This window comes from Emys orbicularis, chromosome 9 (genome assembly GCF_028017835.1).
Source record: "Emys orbicularis isolate rEmyOrb1 chromosome 9, rEmyOrb1.hap1, whole genome shotgun sequence".
Taxonomy (NCBI): Eukaryota; Metazoa; Chordata; order Testudines; family Emydidae; genus Emys; species Emys orbicularis.
In genome coordinates, this window is record NC_088691.1 from 26,311,178 (window position 1) to 26,333,894 (window position 22,717).

A 22,717-nucleotide genomic window follows, 5' to 3' on the forward strand; every position below is an offset into this window, starting at 1 on the left:
GTCAACATAGATGAATAAGATAGAGAAGGGGTGCTAGGTCTCAGCCTGGAAGAACTTCTTTTGTTCCAAAAGTAGGTGGAAGGGGCAGCTAGTGAAATGGCCTTGGGGAGGCTACCAGAAGACAAATACCCTTTGGGGCTAGGCATGAGTTAAGGACCACCACCTGTAGCAGGGCAGGAATCCATTCCTGATCTGAGTCCCCTGTCATAATTACAGGACTAGCTAAACCGCTGTCCCCTTTGTGCCTGTCTTTGAGTGTACTCACTTCAGTTGTACAGAACACCCCCTTCAGGTGCTGGGCCTCATGCCTTTACCTTTCCGGGGGTAGAATTCTGCAATTCTCCCACTTTTTGACTGGGCTGTAGGCTATCCTGTGTATCCCCCATGCTAACCTGACAGGTGCGTCTGAGTTCAGCACCTGCAGTTCTTCCCTTCAGGAGTCTGTGAACAGAGTGACCAAACAGCCTTCTTAAACCAAGTGTTTTTATTTTAGCAATAGGAACAAAGCATTGAGAGAAAAATGTAACTATGTTCAAGCACATGGCAACAACTTGCTCCTGGCCATAGTAAGAGTGGGCTATTTAGTGCCCTGGCTGGAGACCTGTCATGCCAGGAGCAAGGGCTTGGTGAATAATTATGCCATGAAAATGGCTTATGATAGTAAGGAAACAACCAACAGCTGGGACACCACCAGAAATAGTATCCACTGAGATGCTGGCTCATCTGACCGCTCTAGTGGACAAGACAGCTGGAGACAGCAAAGTGTCTGCAAGGCCAGTTCAAAGATGGGATAAAGAGGGAGGAACCAGCAGAATATACCCCCACAATCTGTAGCCTCAGGGGAAGTCTCTTTCCAGAGCTTATTGAATGTTGGTTAGGTTTACAACTTTCACTTGCTGCTCAGTTCACTGGGAGATGAATCCTGTCTGCTGCACTAAACTAGATTACAGGGTCTTGGCTTGAGGAGGGTTGTAAGGGTCTGGAAGGAAAGGAAACCTCCTTTTCCAACCAAAGGCAGCTAGTCAGCTGCCACTGCAGCCTCAGGGCTGTGTGTCACCTTTCTTCCCCAATACGGGAATAGATAAAGGATCTGGGTAGTAGTGGATCCCTGGCCCTCATTCCTCCACTGATGGTAGTCCCACAGAGCTAGAGAAGGTAGGTTTGTGTGTGTTGGGGTGGAATTCTCTTTTTACTAGAAATCTTTAAGCAGCCCCTCATTTGCATAAAATAGAGCAGATTGTAGCTTCTATTTGTTTACTCCTGCAGCTGGAGGCTCATCATAGGGTGAGCAAGAGCTTGGTGAATGATTACATATATGTGCAGGAGAACCATTTTTGCTTCTGCATACTATGTTCATTATTTAATATGAAGGGGCAGCCTGTAAAGACATGTCCCACTAGGCAATACTCAGTCACTATCCAAGCACTTAGGCTGCATTCTCGTACTGGTAGTCGTAACTGGCTGTGCCTATGTTGAATATAAAGGCAGATACAGGCCATATCCAGCCTAGAGCCCATACTTTGGCCACCCCTGCTGTAAGTGGCTCTGTAAATCTAATCAAGAGTCCTAAAGAAGAGCTAGATGTAGCCTGAAAGCTTGTATCTCTCACCAACACAAGTTGGTCCAATAAAAGATATAGGGTTACCAGATAGCAACTGTGAAAAAACGGGACGGGGGTGGGAGATAATAGGCGCCTATATAAGAAAAAGTTCCAAAAAACAGGACTGTCCCTTTAAAAATGGGACATCTGGTCACCCTAGATATTACCTCACCCACCTTGTCACTGAAAATCTAACTCATTTTAGACCTAGGAGGGCAGCAGGTGAAAACAGGAGCCATAGCTCACAGTAGGGGAAGGGCCTGGGCTCCTGACAATTCAACAGCACAGGTAAGAGCCTGCCCACACGACTGGGCGGACCTGCTTGGTCACTCTAGACAAGGCCTGGGGGGGCATAGTCTCAGCTTCCTATTATTTCCTTTCATCTCAATCTAGGATCCATTTGGCTAATGTTGATAATGCTCCTCTAGGCCTGTTTGACCCCACCCCAGATAATCTACACTGAAACTGCTCACACACAATGCAAAGGGGTGGGGTGCTATGCCTGATCATCAGCATGTTTGCAATTAGCCAGAGAGCACCACTTCAAAGAGGGAGCATCAGATCTGGTGAGCAGTTACTGAGCCTGATAAGAGAACAGGCACTTCATGGGATTTCCTTTAGTTCTGGGCAAGGGATTTATTCTTGAAGGAGCTGGCAAGTTCCAGTTAACAGACAAAGCAAGGCCATCGATAGGAAAGATGGAAGTGGCCTTCATCTTCTCTTCCGTTTCTAAATGGAGCAGGGCCCCTTACCCTCCTCCCAAAGGCTTCAGCTCTGCAGAGTGGGGGGCATCCAGCTTCCTTCAACTCCCCCATACATTGTTGTTGTCCTTGCAGAATCATAGAAGATTAGGGTTGGAAGAGACCTCAGGAGGTCATCCAGTCCAACCCCCTGCTCAAAGCAGGACCAATCCCCAACTAAAGCATCCCAGCCAGGGCTTTGTCAAGCTGGGCCTTAAAAATCTTTCCACCTCCCTAGGTAACCCATTCCAGTGCTTCACCACCCTCCTAGTGAAATAGTTTTTCCTATTATCCAACTGCGAAATAACTCAGTTGCTACATGCCAACAATTGTATCTTTAGGGCAGGTTCTGTCATGCTGCTTTGTTCAGACTCTGTGCTAATTTTTAAACAAGACTTGCCCGTAGTGACATCCACTCCATAAACACCTTCTGAAGGGTCCCTGGATTCACTGACAGGGGCAGATTTGCTCCTACCATGCAGACACACATACATTTGGGGGTGGGGAGAGTTGTTTCACAGGCCTGGAAATCCTGCTAAATTGAGAACAGCTGAGGCTTCCTCATTGGGGGAAGGGGGAAAGAAAAGAGTTCTGCCTGTCCAGGTGGAAGAAATTAAGGGCTCGACTCTTGTTAATACCAAACATATGCCTCTCTGGTTTAGCTGATCTAGGACAATAAAATGACAGGGTCCTCATTACTGAGCTAACCTTAGTACTCAGAACTCTAATAAGCTGGAGGAGCTGTTTAAGACAGAAAAACAGATGACCCTATGAGAAAGGAAAGAGCAGCTCCCTGCCTCCATCTCCCCACCCCAAGCCAAAGGGAGACAAACAAATGACTGGCTGAAGTTCTACAACAAGTTGACTCCTGCTTGCTGTTTCTTCTGGCTGTTATCCTGCTGAGGCTCCACTGCAGCCAGTCTGAAGACTGAGTCTGTTTATGAACAGACTGGTGGGAGTTGTTTCACAATTCATCGCTTCTGTTGGCTGAGTTCACACGATGGGCTCATCTTATTCCATCCTATAAACTCCCTGTGGGCCACTGTCCCATCCCTCTCTATTTCAAGGGCTCCCTGCAACTCCCCACCACCCTCTCCCTCATCCCTGGAGCTCTGTGTGCACCCCCATATTAGGGTCCTGTATTCTCTCCCCCTATGCCAGGGGATGTGAGCATTTATTTATTTTAGCCTCACCCAACCCTCCTGAGGGTAGGCTTAGGATATGCAAGGCTCACTGACCTGATTTAACAGCATCAGTACACAGGTGTTTAGGACAGGAAGTGAAGTAGAATCCTTTATCCAACTGAAAATGCAGGCGGCATTTAGGGAGCTAGAATTCATGCCCATTGGAATTTGGCCAGGAACCTGGGTTCAGTATGATGACTTCTCAGAAAACGCTATGAGTAATCAGAGGCTTGGTTTGATGTCCTCTGAAAATTGGCACCTTTAGCAGCATGATGCTCCCAGCTCCAGGATGGGGTTGTGGTAGAGAAATAAAACTGGCAAGAGATTGGGTCTGTACTGGTCAGGGCCTAGCTCACATGTTATTGCTGGGAAATTGGATCATACTAGTCATGCTCTCTGTGAGGCTTGGGACCAACTACTATGTGTAGATCTCTCTGATTCTGCTAAAGTATCGTGGGCACCTAGCAGTCTGGGAAGGAAGAGTCTGTGTTTACACTAGATTTTTTTCCTAACATTTCCCACTGGTGCTGCTAGCAGTTAGCCTCACCAGTGGGAGTATAGTTGCAGGCCAGCTCCTGCTGTTCTAATCACTGTGCTGTCTAAACCAGCTCAGAGCAAGTCTAGGTGACACAATGGTTAAAATGCTGGAGGAGCCAGTCTACCCTACAAGTCCTTCTGTTGCTATCATCTGGAGCGCTGCATGTCCTAGAAGAGGATTACATTGTTGAAATCCCATTTCTAGAACTAACAGTGGGTGGTTCAATGGGAGGTACTCTCCCCTCTTAACTAATCGATGTGCTGTACAGCTAGAGATGCTGTCTTTCTGATGAGAGAACTAGTTGTAATGCCACATTGCATTCTGTCTCCTTAACCCGCCCCCACCCCCACCTGCTTCAGTTGGATATAGGATTCTCCTTCTCTTCTTCTCCTAGTCTGCTGTCCCACTCTAGAGATGGCTGCATTTATGCAGTGGGTAAAGTAATTAAATAGAGAGTGTATAATTCATTAGTAAAGAGGTTTGGGATCCATTTGAATGACAGGCTACAGAAATTTAAAATAAAATATTACTTTTAAGAAAATCTACACCTTTCCGGGGCTGAATCCATGTCTGTACTGGATTGTCTGTGTCTGATTTAGATTATGAGCTACTTATTATTATTTATTATTTTATTATTAATAATCCGGTACAGCAAAAACCTCTTAGCAAAATCCTGCAGCAGCACAAGCTCTAATACAGCAGCATCAAGGTATTGCTGGTGATCTTGCAATAGGTGCTTCTGGCTTCTTCAAGGGAGGGGAGAGGCCAAAACCTGAACCCACACCTCACCAAGAGTTACTTTAATCCCTGGGATGAGACACGGTATGTGGGGGAGTTGCACCACACTGAGAGACCAATCGCAAAGGCTACTGTGGTCTTGGTTGGCTTTTCCCACCAAATCAATGAGCAGCAGCAGTTCGGTCAGGCATCTCCTGCTCTTTCAGTCTTGCAATGAATTAGCTCCATCCGGTGAAGTGTAACAGGCAAAGCATGTCAATGGACCGTGTGTCTGTGTCCAGCATGTGCTTCTAGTACGGCCGATATGTGATATTTCAGTTTTATAAAGCTTTTATTGGAAACGATTCCCTGCTCTTCTCCCATCACACAGTAGGACTATGGGTGCAGCATCCAGATTTTCATTTTCACTGTAATTTCTTCATGGTAAGGTTAATGTGGAAAAGTGAGACTAACAATGGTCTAACAAATACATCTTCAGAGAGCTGTGTAAAGGAAATTGGAGCAAAAATCATGGGAAAGGGTAAGAAAATTAGCTTTGGGAAAGCTAGGTTTTTTCTGCATTAAAAGTAACATTGGTTTAAGATGGGTACCCTGCTACTTTGCCCATTTTGCTAACAAGGGAAGATGCATAGCAAAGCTTGTAAATAAAATTGTCGACAATAGATCATTTTCACCTGTCCACCAAAAGCTTGGGGCAGATACACAGCCCCCATATAAGGCACTAACATCAAACAAACAGGCTTCCTGACTAACAGTGAAATGCACAGAGCACTCTGTGGGACCATGAGAGCGGGAGTCATGACCAGGCTGGCAGGAACAGGCTTCTCTCAGAATTTTGCCCATGGAAACTTCCTGAAATTCACAGTTAATTTACCTGAACGTACAGAGGATGAGACTTTGCCCTGTACATGGGCAAATGGTATATTCCTGAGGGGAAAATGTTCTTTGGTAATGGTCAAAGTTTAGAAATGCTGCTCCAGACATATACAAAGATACAATTTATTTAAAAAAAATAACCACCAAAATGTTAAAACTATGGCAATAACTCATAAGGTGAAGTATACATTGACACTATAGAAATCAATATATTGGTGCTTAGATACAAGTGATAGGCAGCATCCAAAATCCTAATAGACACTTTCATCTTGCCTACACTAGGATTTTTGAGCCTGTAATTCCCAACTGGTACAGTTCCACGGGTGATAAAACTGCTGGAAGCTGTAGCATCACCCAGGCCTGGACACTTTTATCACTGAGTCATCTAACTCTGATGATCTGCTCCAAACAGAAGTGTCTGATCATAAGAACATAGGAACTGCCAGACTGGATCAGACCTGTAGCCCATCTAGTCAAGTATCCTGTCACACTGGCCAATACCAGATGCTTCAGAGAATGGCATAAGAACCCTGCGGTCGGTATATGTGAACAATCTGCATCCCACATAGGTCTCATCCTGATTTCTAACAGTTCAAGATTGATGTAAAACCAAAAACACAAGGCTTAATAACCATTCAAAATCGTAATGAATCATTATTCTGGATATTCTTGATATCTATATAAATTCCCAAACCCTTTTGGAATTTTGTCAAGATTTTAGCCTCCATCTCTTCCACAGCTTAAACACATCATGTGTGAACAAGTATTTCCTTTTAACAGTTTTGAATTTCCTACTTTTTAATTTCACTTACTTGTTCTTAGATTATAAAACAAGGAGAATGGAAGCCCTTGATCTACCTTCCCTATAACATTGATACTTCTATAATATACCCTCTTATTTGTCTCCTTTGTAAGGTAAATAATCCTAGTCTTTTCTATCACTCCTCTCATGAGTTTTTCCATATCTTTGATCATTCTCATTGCTCTTCTCTGACCCCTGCCTCCAGTTCTGCAATATCCTTTTTGAGATGGAGTGACTAGTACCATACACAGTATTGCAGGTGAGGCTGCACTGTTGATTTATATATTCCACTTCAGTGAACTGGAAGGTATCACTGGGGATTTCCAGGACCTTGAATATTTGTCTCCGCTATTGCAGAGAAAAGAAAAGAAAAGAAAAGAAAAGAAAAGGGGTAGGTTCTTTCACCTCAAAGGGACTACTAGGAAACGAAGACCCTTCCTTCCTGGGGCAGGCATATCAACCAAAACCAACACTGAAAACAAAAAAGAAGGGGCACAAACAGCCTCTCTCTGATGTTCCTGGTCTCTGACCCTAAACAACCCTCTGGGGTTTTCCATGTATTTACTCGGTTCACTGCTTTCTTGCACTACAGAGTATAATTAGACAAGTAACAAAACAAAATCTCTTTCTGAGATCCTTTACCCTTCCACGACATAATCTAAAACTTTCCCCTCCAGTATGCTGTCAGTACCATACTCAAATCTTAAATAACGAAAGGAAGACCCCTACAAACAACTTTTTTTGGAAGCTGGCGCCAAAGGTACTACTAGTTAATTTTTTTTCCCTAGAGCAGATATTTTGACCAAAATCCTCATAGAAAAGCTAAAGGAAAAAGAAGAGGGAACACTCAACCCACCCATTTCTTAAGTGTTCTTGATCTTGGACTCTAGAAAGACAACCCACAAAGTGTTTATCTATATTCACTAAATTACCCTGGTTTCATAGTCTTTTTTCAAGAGCACAATAACCCTCTCCGAGACCATATAGCCTCAACTCAAGGAGACAACTGCAACCCCATGCAGTATCTTTGGGGACCACTGTATTAAATATATGAAGACAAAAAGGGGGCGGGGGCTTTTGGTATAAAAAGGCTGAATTAGGCTGACACAGGATTTTCTTTCTGATCCAGCAAAATTTTTGTCTAAGGGAGTTCCACTCCTGCTGAAGGCTTGGAAAGGCTTTGGCACAGTAAGTAGAGCCCTGCATGGATACCAAATTTATATCTGCAGGTGCGGATACCCGAGGAGCTGCAGGGCTCTACCGGGAATGGCAGCGGCAAAAGCAGCTGCACGTCTGGCCACCGCTTGCAGGAGCCAGCGCCCCGTGCAGGCAGCTCCTCCGGTGTGGCTGTATCACCCATAGCCTTGCCCATGGGAGTGGGCACCAAACTCAGTGACTTGCATGCTCCCGGTCTAGCACGACCAGGGACAGCTGCCACTGAGCCTGGTGCCTGCCGCAGTGGGCGGCGATGGTACAGCCATGCCCGAGGAGCTGCCCACATGAGGCGCTGGCTCCTGTGATCGGTGGCCAGACGTGCAGCTGCTTTCGCTGCTGCTGTTCCCGGTAGAGCCCTGCAACTCCTTGGATAGCCACTTTCTATCTGCATCCGCGGATATACATTTGGTATCCGCGCAGGGCTCTACCCATAAGACTGATGGGTGAATCCTGGTATGTTTAGTGTGTGTTTAAACTTATTGTTTTTATACATTTTTTCTGTAATGCTTTTACCTTAAGAATAAAGGTACTGCTGAGAAAGCTGCGTGGTCACTTGTAACTGGTGGCAATATACTGATCATTGTCCATGGAGGAAAAAACACAGCCCAGGTGCTGGCCATTAGGCAGACTGACTTGCAGAGAACGTCACAGTGTAAGGCAGGGGGCTGTGTAGCCTTAAAACCTCCCACTCAGAAGGGAGTGGAACAAGGGTCTCTACCCAGAGACAAGTGAGAGCAAGAGTCCTGAAACCTAAGTGGCCACTCCTGGAGTTTCCATATCTACATTTGTAGTTTACCCTGAAACTGACACAGACTAATGCACAGAAATCATTTAGCTTCTCAGCAATGTCCTTACTACCTTCTTTAATAGTCCAGTGGTCCAAACAATTCTTTCTCAGGCTTTGTCTACACCACATAATTTTGTCAACAAAAGGCAACTTTTGTCAACAAATAGTGGAGGTGTACACACTGAAATGCTCCTCCTACTCATGTAACTCCCCTGCTATGCTGACATCATAAAACCATCTCGATGAGAGGCATAGGGCTTTTGTTGGTGTAATTAAGGCGACAGTGTCTGCGTAGACATTGTGTTTCTTACATCGGCTGTTGGCTGTCATTCTTGTAGATTTCATGGCTAGGAGTGGGAAGGCGAGATCCCGCAACGCTGCTCCCGGATGGGAACACGGAGATGAGAAGCCTCAGGGAGCAGCTGGGCTCCCGGTGGGGAGCTGTGCAGAGCTGAGAGTTCTGGGTCTCAGTTTCCCACACTGCCCCTCTTCAGTCGATGGAAGCGCTCACTGATGAGGATGTGTTCCACTGACAGAAGGAGGGTAGTGTGGACTATATGGTGGACTTATGCAGTGGCTATAAGTCGACCTAACATACGTCGATTTAAGATTGTAGCATAGACATAGCCTCAGGCTTCCTGCTTCTGATATAAGGTATTAAAACAAATTAGATTCTTTAGCTATTTGTTCTTCATACTCCATTTTGACCCTTCTAACTTCTCTACTGCTTATTGCCTGCAGTAATTTATGCTCCTGTTTCTTGGCCTCATGAGGGACAGACTTACAGATTTTGAAGAATTTCTGTTTGGTTCAAATAGCCTCTCAAACTTTGGCCTTTTAGCTATACTGGTTTCCTCCGTGCTTCCTGGTTCCTTTTTTATCCACCAGTATACATATCTTCTGAGATTCCATTATTGTTTTTTCTTAATAGCATCCCAGCCACCTCTAAGGATTTTATTTCACTTTTAGCTTTAGGGCGTTTTTGACTAACCTCATTTTATTGATAATTTCTTTTCTAAAGATAGTCTGTGGATTGTGGAAAGCAATGTCATGTGTCAATATGAGATGTGTTACAGGCATGGTAGTGATCCAAAGTCATTAGCATGTCAGATTTTTCTAGTGTGAAGATGGTCATGGAGTTTTAATAAAAACTAAGTTAAGGAAGGACAGTCTTCTTTTTGCTGCTGCTCCTATAAGGAATTTATAAGTAAGGAAAGGTAAAGTACACATTTTCCTGGAGGCTTTGTAGGACTGTAGAGTCAGCCAGAGTTTGCTCAACCACTATACAATTAACAGTAATACATTCTAGTGGAGTTGATCATGGCTGACACACCTGTTTCCTATGAATTGACAGGGTTGTTTTAGGTATTTGTTGCAGTCCATGGAGGGGCGTTAGTGACGGGTCTGGTAAGTCCGATGTCAGTGTGTGCTGCTACAGCCGGCTCAGCACCTTTGGCCAGCACCAAGTTCACTTTTACAAACATTCCTGTACCTGTCTCTAGGGTGCCGAGGCCTCCAAGTGCACCAGCTATTAACAAGTTCACACACATACAGAGAGGGGTGAGTATTGTCCTCATTTTACAGCTACCAAGACTAAGGCACAGCGAGGAGAATGGACATGCCTGTGGCACACCCCAGCCTGGGAACAGCTGGCCATGGAACCCAGGCGTCCTGCCACGCTGGGTGTAACTCACGCTTTCTGCCGGGCTGGGCCCGAGGCACCGGCGCCTGCAACACCTGGAACCCAGGCTCAGCAGGCGCCCTTCGGCCTGTGTGCGGTGCTAGGCCACTGTTGGTGCCAGAGGCGCGACAGCCCAGGAACATCAATCGGGGCAGCCTGGGGCCCCCCCCCGAGCTTCCCGCCCAAAGGAGAATCTCCGGGCTCGGCCTCAGGCCCCGAACCCTCCGCGCAACACGCTTCGTTTCGTCAACCAAGATGGCATCCGGGCGCTTAACTTGAGGGTCGCCTCTACTAATATGGCGGCCGGGCGCTGCTCTGCCACTCCCGGCCCCGGAAGGAGTTGCGCATAGGCACCGCACACCTTCCTAAGATGGCGGAGGGGACAGCAGAGACGCCACCGCGTCTCCCCGAGCTGCTGGAATCGGGCTGGCGGCTCTTGGACGAGGTGGACGCCAGTACCGAGCCCTCCTCGGGGGTCCCGGCGGTCCAGGACAAGGTCCGGCGGGGGCTCGATCTCCTGCAGCAGGCAGCCCGCGGCGTAGCGCAGCTCGACCTCTTCAGGTGCGCAGCCGAGCTGCCCTTTCGGGGGGCGGAGGCATCAGGCTGCGCCCCCTTTCCCCGGCTCTGCGGCCCCCTCCCCTGGGCAGCCGGCCCCGCCTGGCCCCCCTTTTCCCCGGCTCTGCGGCCCCCTCCCCTGGGCGCCCGGCCCCGGGCTCTGCGGACCCGACCAACTAATCGGGCTACCTCGGGCCGCGCACTCGGTGGACGAGCCTGCTGTATGTCGCTTGGGCGGGTCGGGCGGTCAGTCTCGGGGCCTGCTGTCGGTCCTGGGAGCGCAGGTGTAGACAGGCCGCGGGTGTTTGAAGCCCCACATCATCGAACCCTTCCCAGATCTTAAAATGCCCCCGATAGGAAGCAGCTCCCTTACACCGGGCCTCTGGCTGTGGTAGGAACCTGAACTGGTGTCACTAGCAGTGGGAAGGGTTTGCAAAATATCCCTAATAGAGGCAAGATTATGGAGAGTTCGCAGCAGAGCTTTGGTTAGGATCTGGGACTCCCAATGTTCGGATCACTGAATCCCGCTTCTCCTGTAAATACAGTTTCCAAGCAGCAGGTATGAATGAAAATCCCAGATACACTGTTTGTGGTAGGTGAGAGAGAACTCCTGCCGCCACCTCTGTGGCAGTTTAGTGGTTAAGTTTTACAGAATTTGACAAAGCATTTCAAAGCATGTCAAAACAGATTTGGCTTTGTGCAGTATTATAAGATGTGTATATTTGCTCGACTTTATAAAGTGCAATATTAAAAAAAATATGGACAACGTTCTTGATAGAGAAGCAAAAAGCTACATACTAGTTTTATACTACTTTATTTTTCAGAGCCTGACCCCCCTATTCCCCCCCCCCCCAATGGAGAAACTACCCTGTAATGTAGCCACCACCTTGCAGATGAGGGGCGTTTGCTTTCATAGCCCATCATTTCTGCAACTTGTTCTGTCAGAGGGATTGCTTCATTGTGGCATGAAGTGCTAAGCATCCTGCATCTATTTTCTTGCTGGTCCTGTTAGCAAGAGATGAAGTTAGAGAATTAAAACTGGCCCTCATTAATCAATGGGCTGGTCTACGACTATTTTAGAAGTGCATAACAATCCATAGAATATGGTGATGCAGAGAGACCTAAACCAGTTGATAAAGAGCATTGTATGTTGTGAGTATTACTGCTCTATCTGGGCCCTTGTCTAGGCTAGGATAAAAGCTATGGTGATATAAAATATTAGCTAACACATTTTAAAAACCCATCTTTTATCCTAGTTTAGACAAGGCTTCAGAGCTTGCACTCCAGGAGCTGTCTTCAGCTGAGGAAATGTGTTCCATCCATCCCTTCCTTTTGGTCCTCCTCCCATTGCAGAGATGTGGAGATTACAGTTCTTCCTATACATGCCATAGGTGTGAACCCAATAGGGCAGAGGTACAGGAAGATCTTATTTCTCTTTCAGCCAAAATGAAGACCTGGAGGAGATTGCATCTGCTGACCTGAAGTATCTGCTGTTACCTGCTTTGTTGGGAGCCCTCACCATGAAACAGGTCAATCTTAGCAAGCGTCTGGAGCATGTGCAGAGTGCTCGTGCCCACTTCATGGACTTCCTGAAGCTCTGCAAGAACTACCAGATTGGCAAGTTCCACCTTCCACCAACACCAGAGAGTCCTAATGAAAATGAGCCTACAGAGAGTACTTCCGGGGCTGGCCCAGCTGGCAGACAGTCCAGTCTGGTGGCCATGGCATCTAGTAGACAAGCAAAAATTGAAAGGTAGATTTCCCCCCCCCCCCCCCCCATTAAAGCAGTTGCGGATACAAAATTAGGGGTGGAAAAGTAGAATATTTCATAGTACAAAATGTACAGTATGATATTATAGAAATGAATATAAAATGGTAAAGAGAATAGCTTGAATTGTAATTAAAGTGGAAAAAAGTTTTTCATCATTCATTTATTAAATAACATATTCACCATGGGTATCATTTAATGCTATTAAGTTCTCCCTGGGCAGGAGAGCCCTTGATTTACTATAGCATTCATTAATAGGCATGTTGATTACAACTTCTATTCAGTAGTTGTAATCACTCGGGTAACTAAGACCCCATCTTGCACAGAGAGGGACCATTTGTGCAGTATTTACCAGATTGGAGCCTAAAGTTGTAAATGAGAGGAAAAGAAATATTACCAGAGCCTCTATTTCAGGGGTGGCCAAACTTACTGACCCACTGAGCTGCATACAAACGCATGGTCCCAGCCCCAAAGAGTTCATATTCTAAGAGAAATGGATTTGGGATGGTAAAATACAGTAGTATCATTTCACTGATCCAGTTGTCTCCAAAGCCATTTTACTGTGAGAGGAAAAACACCATACACTTATCAAAGTCCTCAGTACTGCTACCTCTTTTTCAGCATCAGCTTTAGTACAACAATTTAAACAATACCTATTTTTCAAATTGTATAATAAGATATAATGTACATATAAGGTCACTTCTTGCTGTGAGACCAAGGTTGTTGGCAACAATATGTATATTGGGGAAAAAGGCAACATCTTCTCTGTAGATTCTGTTCAAGGGCAAGCTGCAGTCTGTTCTCTGATCTGGGAAGTTGGCTTGATGTCAGCAGTGAGGAATCACGTTGACTTTGATAAAGACAAGCATAGTTCACACAGACTGGGCAAGATTTTAAGTGGATTCACCAATACACCTCAGTCCAGATGAATGGCACCTCCTCCTTATATTCCAGGCCTGCAAGTTCCCGCCACCTCTTCCCCCTCACCCTCCATCATGGAGACCCTCAACAGTAACTGGTAGGAATGTGGTAGAATTCTAGAGTCTGGGGAGTAGTAATAAAAGGTGTGGTGTCCTTGGAGTATCTTATTTGAAGAGCATTGTCCTACTTCAAAGTATAAAGGTCGGCTAGGATGGGATCACTTCCCTTGTACTGCTCCAGGAGGGAAGTTGGAGGTCTAGTCCTTCTGTTGCTTAACTTTATGCTTCTCCAGCCCCTCAGTATTGAATTTAGTAAGAGATTCTCCTGAATGATCTGCCCTTCCAACCCCCTTAGTTTCCCTCTCCTTGGTTCTTAATGTTTTATTCTGAGGACCCCAGAAACGATTCCCTAGCTGAGTTTGTTAATCACTGAAACTGGGCCTAAGGGGCTAGCCTTAGAAGCATATTTGATTTAAATAATAATCCCATAAAGTAATAAAACAGCTCCCTGTTTTCTAATTCAGGTGTCCTTTTGCACTTTGAACTCAAGGATTCAGACTTTGAAGCCCAGATCTCTGTCTAGCTAGGAATTACTGCATCCTATAGGATCCCTTCTGATATCTTTATTTCCTAAGAAGGGTCTAATTAGCTCTCATGTTGGTGGTCTCTCAGCAGGGGCACTAAAGATTTTAGGCCAGGAAGTTCGAGTGCCCCTTTCCTTCAGGTGATCCCTCCATTAGGAGTATTGGTTGTGTTGTGTGGGGGAAACTCATTGCCTCTGCCCATGCACTATCCATTCTATGCATAGGTGGCTTTAGCGCAGCTTCTACCATAATAAAATTTACTTGAGAAAAACCAAATGACCTTTGCTGGAATATTTTATGCACCATGGGTGGTTTTTTCTATTTGGTTTTTCCACCAGGTACCCATAGTGGCTATTGTTGGAGAAGCTCCTGGGTGTTAAGTACTCCCTTATTTGCAGTTATTCACACATCCTGTCAGCATGACTTTTCTCTTTAAAGAGCTAATTTCCTGAAGATGGCACTGTACCCACTTTAAAATTGTATCTCTGGTTTTCGTTAATGGTCAGCAGGCTTCTTGGCATCTCAGCCAGCCTCTTTGAAATATATCGTATTCAACAGCAAAGTGGAGATACCTGCAGCCAAGGTCTGTTCTTGCCCACACTGCAGCAATGAGCCATCAAAAACTGCCCTCTTGTATATTTTTTTTGAGTTCCAAAAATTGTATTAGGAACCTCACAAAGACAGGTGAAGATCCCGTGCTTGCTCCAAAGAGCATATAATCTAAACTTGATCTGACATGTCAAAGAAGGATCATAACCAGACATAGTGAAGGGGAGAGGAAAGGGAGACTGTAGCAGATTTCCCTCTTGTATTGTGCTATATGCATGTGACTGTTTATATATTCTCAGTAGCCTCAAAGGGGAAAGGGAAGGCCTTTAGTCAAGAAGATAAATCCACCTGCTGGATGCTGCTTAGTACTGATTAGTATGGGAAGAGTGTCCTTGTACTCCATGTTAGGGTTCTCAAACTGTAGTTTGTGGGGCACTTTACTGATGGTCTCCAGAGAGTGGGCTGGCCATAAGGTGCTGACTTGTATTGACATATGTTACTTTACTTTTCCCTGTAAACCACTGCTGTAGTTCTGTTGGGATGTGTTCTAATTCTGAACTTCAGAGCTACTTGTTCCAAAAGGTAATTTCTCTAACAAAGTGTGATCCACCCTATGACAACATCCTGAACTCTCTTTGCTGTACAGTCAGCTGTGTCAGAGTACCATCTGTTAAAAAGTTGTTTGAAAGAGGCTCCTTAAATGGTCCTATCTCTCTCCCCCTGAGGCAGATATAAGCAGAAGAAGGAAGTGGAGAATAGGTTGGCCTCCATGAAAGCTTTTGTGGAGAGTGGCCAGGCGGAGGAGGAACAGATACGGGAATTCTACGTGCTGCAAATCCAGAAGTGGATCACAACAAGCCTGGACGAAATCGAGAGCATTGACCAGGAAATGGTGATTTTGAGAGGAAGGAATGCACTAAAACAGGTATGAGATTTGGGCTATGTCGTGGGGTGTGGGGCTTGTAGGTTTTGTGTACAACGGGTTGATGACGGACATTGGTGAGCCTGAAACAAAATGAAAGATTATCAGATGGTTTCAATGGCAGAGCTTAGTGTACTTTCATATGTGAAGTCATGGGTTAAAATCCTACATAGATCACAAGTGAAATGAATGGAGGGGGTCTCTGTTTAATGCCTAATGGATATTTGTTTGTATTAACAAACCAGGACCAAATTTCGCATGACCTTTTCTAGTTGTGGGCAGTCAAGGCTTGAAACAGCAGAGGATTGCACATCAGACTAGAGGTACTTTAAAGACTGCTGGAGCAGGTTTGCCCTGTTTCTCTACACTATGCCAGATTATCAGTCCGTCACTCTTAAAATAATAAATCTGCCACAGTTAAAATAATAATCCAGTGATCTTTTAAGCATGCAGTCTTGGCTTTCAGAATGTCCAGGTGCCATCTGAAAGGAGTGACCCTGTTGAACAGTAAAAGCCCCTTCAGCAAATGCGACATCTGTATCATACAGACTGATGCTGTTTTCAAGAGTTCAAGCTTTGTGCTGTTCACTTAAAATGTCTACTGGTTAGAATTAGAAACACATTAAATGGATATTGCATAAAATATTCCAGCTTTATTTGGGACATAAACTTGTTTTGTGCACTTCAGTGACCTGTCCCTGTAGCACTGTCAACTGGGGTGACAACGCTCTGCTCAGCTGCAGTGCTCTGAGGTGGTAGAATTACTGCTCGTGATAGGATTTACTGAGTGGCAGATGTGCCAGGTTTGGTCTCTGGGAGAAATAACTGTTCTTGTTTCTTTCCTCCAGGTTAGTCTAGCTCAACTGCAGCTGCCTCATGTTTTATCAGCTTCTTGCTTTCACCCAGGATGGGAGTGCCTGAGGCACAGGGAAGTGACGTCACATGCTGAAGCTCACCTAGGAAGTTTATGGCGTAGCATGGGTTAAGGCCGGAACTTGTCAGACTCATGGTATGTCTACACTGCAGCTGGCATGTGATTCCCAGCACCAGTAGATAAGTGCACTTGGTCTGCTTGAGCAAGTATGCTAAAAACAGCAGTGTGGTCATTGCGGGGCGGATGGTGGCTCAGGCTAGCCATCTGAATTTCGACCCAGGGGATCAGGCGGTCTTGGACTCAGGCAGGAATCCCGAGCTGCTGCCTGTGTCACAACATCCATCCTGCTGTTTTTAGCACACTATCCCAAACAGAGCTAGCACAAGTCTGTCTCTCCTCGCTGGGAATCACACCTCCCAGCTGCAGTGTAGACGTACCCTCAGTACGTTTCTCTGACTGCAGAGGTGGCGCTCTTCTCATGCTCTGCACTTGAGGACGTGGAGGGGGATGCATGGGAGGTTATTCTGAAAGTAAATCTTTTTGCCTTTTGTTTCCTATCTCAAGGCTTCAGCACCTCCTCAGACTTCTCAGCATCCCAGGACTGCAATGAAACCTTTCATTCTCACCCGAGACGCCATGCAGGCTAAGTATGTTGCACCATAATAACGTTAGATTCAATCTCTCTCATACGGCTCCATTTTCCTGGAAGTAGTGAGCACAGCGCTGCTTGGAATGTGTTTACAAAAGGCTACGCTGGGCTCAGGGCATTCTTCCAGGTCCAAAGGAAATATTTCTTCAAGACCTGCACCACGTCAGGATGGCTTTTATTGTATGTGGTGGGGTGGGAGCCTGTAAGATACCTCCTCCCACTTTTCCTTTTCTTATTTCCCCTCTACCAGCATGCTCCAATATGCTGTCCTAGCATCTCTGTGGAGTGCACTGATCCAAGAGTCCCACCATATCTATGCTCTGTTTTCTTTATATTTGGTTAACTGGGAGGAGTTCTCATCTGGCAAGGCTTCCTTTGCCCCTCTCTGAGCCCTCAATGTGTCATAGCAGCATCACTGTTGCTACTCAAGCAGTGTGTCTCTTAGCACTTCCTTTACCAATCTAGGGCTTAAAACAGAGCCAAGAAAGGAAAGACGGTTGGTGGCTAGTAGGCAGTCTGAGTTGGCCCACTATGCTGCTCTTTGCTTCACCTTTGTTACAGTTCCCTTTTTGTCCTGTGTTTAAAGGAAATTTTACTCCTGCAAACCTTGAGATTTTGGATCTATCCCTAGGAGTGAGGTGCATGTTTGTGCTCAAAGGATCTGGGTAACTCTGTTGTAGTTTGTCAGTGTCAGTCTCTAATGTGAAGTGTCAATGTGTTAGAGCCAGTGAAAGCTGTGACTTCAGAAGCAGTCTGTCCATCAGTCTAATGGCAAACTCAGGAAAAGACTGTCATATAGCCAAAATAAATTAACCTTGATAGTGAAGCATAAGATGTTATCTACTAGAGAGGTCTGCTGTGTTTCTTGAGAAACACATATAACTCCTTAATTCTAGCTGTTAACAGGAAGTGCACTGAATGGGGTCAGGATTTTATATTTCCATACCTACCAGTTAATTGTATCGGAAGGAGTATGGTTCCCAGGTCTTTTGTCACCATCCTGTGCCTAAGCTTTTTGCCATGTTCACAGTATGGCCTTTGTTGGGATCTTAGAATGTGTTTATTTTGCTAAGTAAAGGACTGGATTCTGAGCTTGGTTCCTAGTTGCGTGGTGTTCTACAGCAAGCATGTATCTAGGGGTGTCGTCCATCCTTATCCTTTGGGGTGAATGGATGCTGCCTCAAGGGTCCTAAGAGCTGAGCAGGTCTCTGCCTTTTAGACTTCTGGGATGGTCTCTGTGGATGTAAGGTTACTGGAGAGCAAATTGTTGTAGGCTTGAACTCTCTGTAAATACACTAGTTCCAGTACAAACCATGTTTATGTCCTGCACAGCATTACAGGATAAATATAAGGTGTCCCAAAGTAGGTATATGTATCATAACACATATTAGACGTTCCTAGCCATTAGTGACTTGAACTGCAACTGCTGAGAGCCCCAAATCCTCAGAGAAGGTGTTGATTGCAACTACTTGTGCAGAATAACAGCATATATCCAGAGTTCACAAGTGTGTGTGTGGATTAAGCCATAGTGGCAGACTCCAGAATAGAAGTAGCTCTCTCCCAGAAGATGGCAAAGTGTAGTATGCAACCAGTTTGCTGTTTCCCTATCCTTTTTGATAAAGAACCCCACAAGGTCACATTACAGGCTTTGGGACAGAACAAGACAGGAAATGGAGGAAGAGACATTTCTAGCCTTATAGCAATATTACTGTAATGTCCAATTTGAGGGGGGAAATTTAAAAAAAAAAAAAAAAGGGAGAAAAAAGTTTCCAGAGGTTGGTGCTTGCCCCTTTGCTGTTTCTAGTGAGCTTAAATTATCTTGATGGGGCAGTGACACAATACTGCAGGCGCTCTAGGAGATGGAAGGGTATGTGTGCAAAGTTACTAAATGGGAAGATTGTAGGAATGGGAAATCAATGAAAGCATCCAAATCTGTGTTCTGTACTGACTGATATAGTAAATAAAATGGATTGTTGCCAGATCTTCATTATGGTCATTAGATGCAAAAATGAATAAGCCAAATAAATGGAACTGAGCTAAAAGCAGCAGGAGACTGCATCGGTTATACCCTGACTTTGACCGATGAGCCTAATAATGAACAAAAGCAATAAGGATTCAGTAGTCCTGGGATATTGTCAGACCAAGAGCCTGAAGAAAACAAGAGCAGGCTGGAGGGGAACAAAGTGTATATTGTAGAAAGAGAAACATCTTCAGTGGACTGGAGGAGAGTCTAAATTATTCTCTGGGGAGCAGTTTAAAGCAAGGCTGAGAGTTGTTATATCCTCAGATGTAGGGCAAGCAGCCATGGCCAGAAGCTATGGAATCAAAATGCTAAGTCAGAGTAATGTGTTAGTGGAACAGACTCATTGAGAAGGTGGCTGAGGCACTATCCTTGCAGAATCAAGATAAGGGAAGATGAGATGCTGGTGGGAAGGATTCATAAAGTTCTGAGTGATGATCGAAGTGGCCTTGTCTGGCCCTTCTGTCTTTCTGTGGAACTCCAGAACACGGTTCCTTGCTGGGACTTCAGTTAGTTTACAAGAAAACTGAAAGGAGTTTGCTCTGAGGAGGGATAGAAGAATCTCTAATAGTACGGTGGTCAGGATGACCTCGTGGTTCACAAAGGATCCAGAATAAAGACCCTGAATACAAGGATCAGACTATAAATTCTGGCTGTCAAGCCAGTGGAGTAATTAGAATGATTTATGCTGCTTTAACTAGACAACACAGAGATCTTTGCAGGGATGGAATTCTAAGGCATTCTGTTCTAAAGTCCTTAACTATCTTCTGAGGATGTCATTCTGGGGCCAGTCTTGTTAGTTTGATATGTGAATGGACCTAAGCTCATCTTATCATTTTTATAATAATTGTGTGTTTCAAGTGCTCCTCATGCAGGAAGATCTCAAACAGCTTTGCAAATTTATTAGCTACCACCACTGAAATGAAGTCACTTTGTGGAGAGAACATCAGCCAGGCAGATGATTTTCTGTGCACTGCAGCATCATAAGGGAAGAGCTTTTTGGTCCATGATACTAGGTCTAATCCTATCTTTACCAAATGGGCCAAAAGGAGGTTAATAGCTGTATAGAACTTACAGGGTCACACTTTCCTTTTATTTTAAATATTCTACTCAACATAACAGGAAAAATAACATAGACGGTACAAATCAGGAGGGTTCATTTAAACAGGCAGACTAAGGACTCTCTTGAATGGGAGGTGAGAATGTGCTTGATAAGTTGGGGCTGCCCTGGAAAGACTGTCGTCTTGGTGTGTTGTGGGTACCTGCGATATGAGGCCGCAACAGGAGGATTAACTTGACATAGAATGTGCACTGTGTATGTAGCTTTGTTAACTATCTATTTCTTCCTGCAGGGTGTTAGGAGCTGGCTATCCTAGCCTGGCAACTATGACAGTAAATGATTGGTACGAACAGCGCTGTAAACAGGGCATCATGCCCGATAAAGGCAAACCCCAGACAACAACAGGTATGGAGCAGTAAGGAAAATGTAAATGGGGGTGCTAATGATCCTAGGAATCACAAACCAGTGTGCATTATTGCAGTGTCAGGAAAATTGGTTGAAACAATTATACACAATTATAAAACAACCAGATAAACATAATACGATGGAGACAAGCTGAAACATCTTTTGTAAAGGAAAAATCTGATTCTAATCTACTAGTGTTCTGTGAGCTTGTTAACAAAATAGGAACAGACATGCTTTTTGAAAATCCAAATACGCTGTAACCTGTTGTCCTTCAAAGTCTGTCACAAGAGGCTATTAAAACTAACTAAGAGGCAGTAGGGTGACAGGCAAAGTATTGTCATGGCTCTGAAACTGGCTGAAACAGAAAACAAAAGGAGGGGAAAAAACAGTGAAGAATGCAGGGAACTTCAGAGGGACCCAACAAACCTAGCTGAATAAGCAACACCATGGCAGATGAGTGGGAAATGTAAGCTAGTGTACCTCAGAAGGAATCATTTGAACTCATCATGCATAGAACTGGGTTCTTAATTAACCGGAACCACTCAGGAAAGGTATTTGAGTGTCACTGCAGACATCTCAGTGAAAACACCTGTTCAATATGCAGCAGTAGTCCAAAAAGCAAACAGTGTTAGGATGTATAAAGAGTTGGATGGAGAATAATACTGAAAACATATTGCCATAATATAAATCAGGGCACACCACCTCTTAGATCAGAACTGAACACACTTATTCTATCTTTTTTGAGATGGGCTGACCAGAAATCGAAGGGTCTGTATATGGGCAACAAAAGTGATGAAAGGTTTTGGAGAGACTTCTATTTGAAGAGGTACACGGTGCAGTTTAGAGAAGAGAGAAATTAAAGGGGATATGATAGTTACTTAAAAATAAAACCCAAGATACAAAGAAAGTAAAGGGTACACAAAGGGTAAATGGGAGGACCCATTCTCAGAATACAAAAACAGGGAACGCTTAATGAAAGTGAAAGGTAGTCCCAGCCCCAAAGAACTTATCTGTAAGTTGGTGAAATGACTAGCACCATGGGGCCCTGGACTGTAGGCACTACTGTAAATGAATTATAAAGTAATATACTAAACTGCCAAGGACTTTTTTTTTTTTTTTTTAACATTAACCACTGGAACTCACTGCCACATCGTCTCTGAAGTAAGAGCCTAACAGGCTTAAAAAAAGGATTAGACACTTATATGAATGAGTATATCCACAGTTATATTTGAGTAGAAGAACAGAAAGGATATAAGCCTTTGTGCTTGAGGGCATAAGTCAGCCATTAACTGAGGGGGGGTTAGAAAGACACTTTCCCTATGGGTGTGTTTGTTTCATAATTGGCCACTGTGGACTTTCTTGCACCTTTCTCTGAAACAGACAGGCTACCAATCTAGATAAACCATTAGGATGATCCCATATGGCAAGTCCTTTGTTCTTAAAGATCATATTCCAGGAGACATCGCTACAAATAACTTGACTGGTGATTCTCATTTGTTTCCGTTTCACTGTGTGGTAGCTTACTCTTTTTCTTGACCGTCAGCAGATCTTTCTGAAGAGGAGCTGCAGAAAGAGCAGCAGGAGAAGAAGGTGGAAGAGGATGATGAGGAAACTCTACAGAAAACTCGAGCCTGGGAGGACTGGAAAGACACACACCCAAGGGGATTTGGCAACCGAAAGAACATGGGCTGACTGTCGAAGGGATGAGTAGAGTAGGAGAGTCTCAACTGAGTACACTCCATGATATAGCAGGAGTATATAGCTGTACATATGCAGGGTGGTCCTTGGTTTCTGCTGGGGGCTCACCTGTGGAAGGGGAGTGAACAGGACAGTTTGTCTTGATTTACATTAAATATCAGAGAGTGCACTTGCCATGGAGTGATGGTGATGTGGCAAAGCTTCATCAAGTGGGGGGGCCTTTACTTGAGGGATCAGAGCAAAACTTCCCTGATCCTCCTAATCAGAGGGAGTTGTTAAGCAGAAAGTCTATTAATTTGAAAGTGGCTCTTTGTATTGTTGATGGCTGTATTTATTTTTCTCTATTTTTAAAAGAATAAATTTCCTTGTGCTGCTTAATCCGTCACGTAAAGTCTCTTGCTCCTGGCCCCATCCTCTACCCATGTCTCTTTATCATGCTGGTGTACCCTTCCGAGGCCGTGGACAGTATGGGAAGTGAGAGTTTAGACAACGATTTGTAGGAACAAGTTATCAGTTGAGGCTCTGAAGGGGGAGTTCATAAACGTATGATTC

The 22,717-nt window shown here is 44.8% G+C and overlaps 1 protein-coding gene across 2 annotated transcripts; it reads left to right on the plus strand.

Annotated features, from left to right (window-relative positions):
- Positions 1–10,509: 10,509 nt before the first annotated feature.
- IGBP1 (immunoglobulin binding protein 1) lies at positions 10,510–22,539 on the plus strand. Of its 2 annotated transcripts, none has more exons than XM_065410370.1 (6): positions 10,510–10,722; positions 12,158–12,469; positions 15,267–15,462; positions 16,898–16,980; positions 20,355–20,467; positions 22,011–22,539. In XM_065410370.1, the coding sequence occupies exons 1-6, from the start codon at positions 10,532–10,534 to the stop codon at positions 22,157–22,159; spliced, it is 1,044 nt and encodes a 347-aa protein (XP_065266442.1). In that variant the 5' UTR covers positions 10,510–10,531; the 3' UTR covers positions 22,160–22,539. The 2 variants fall into 2 exon arrangements, with proteins under 2 accessions (XP_065266442.1, XP_065266444.1); XM_065410372.1 differs by having other exon boundaries at positions 22,014–22,539.
- Positions 22,540–22,717: the final 178 nt, after the last annotated feature.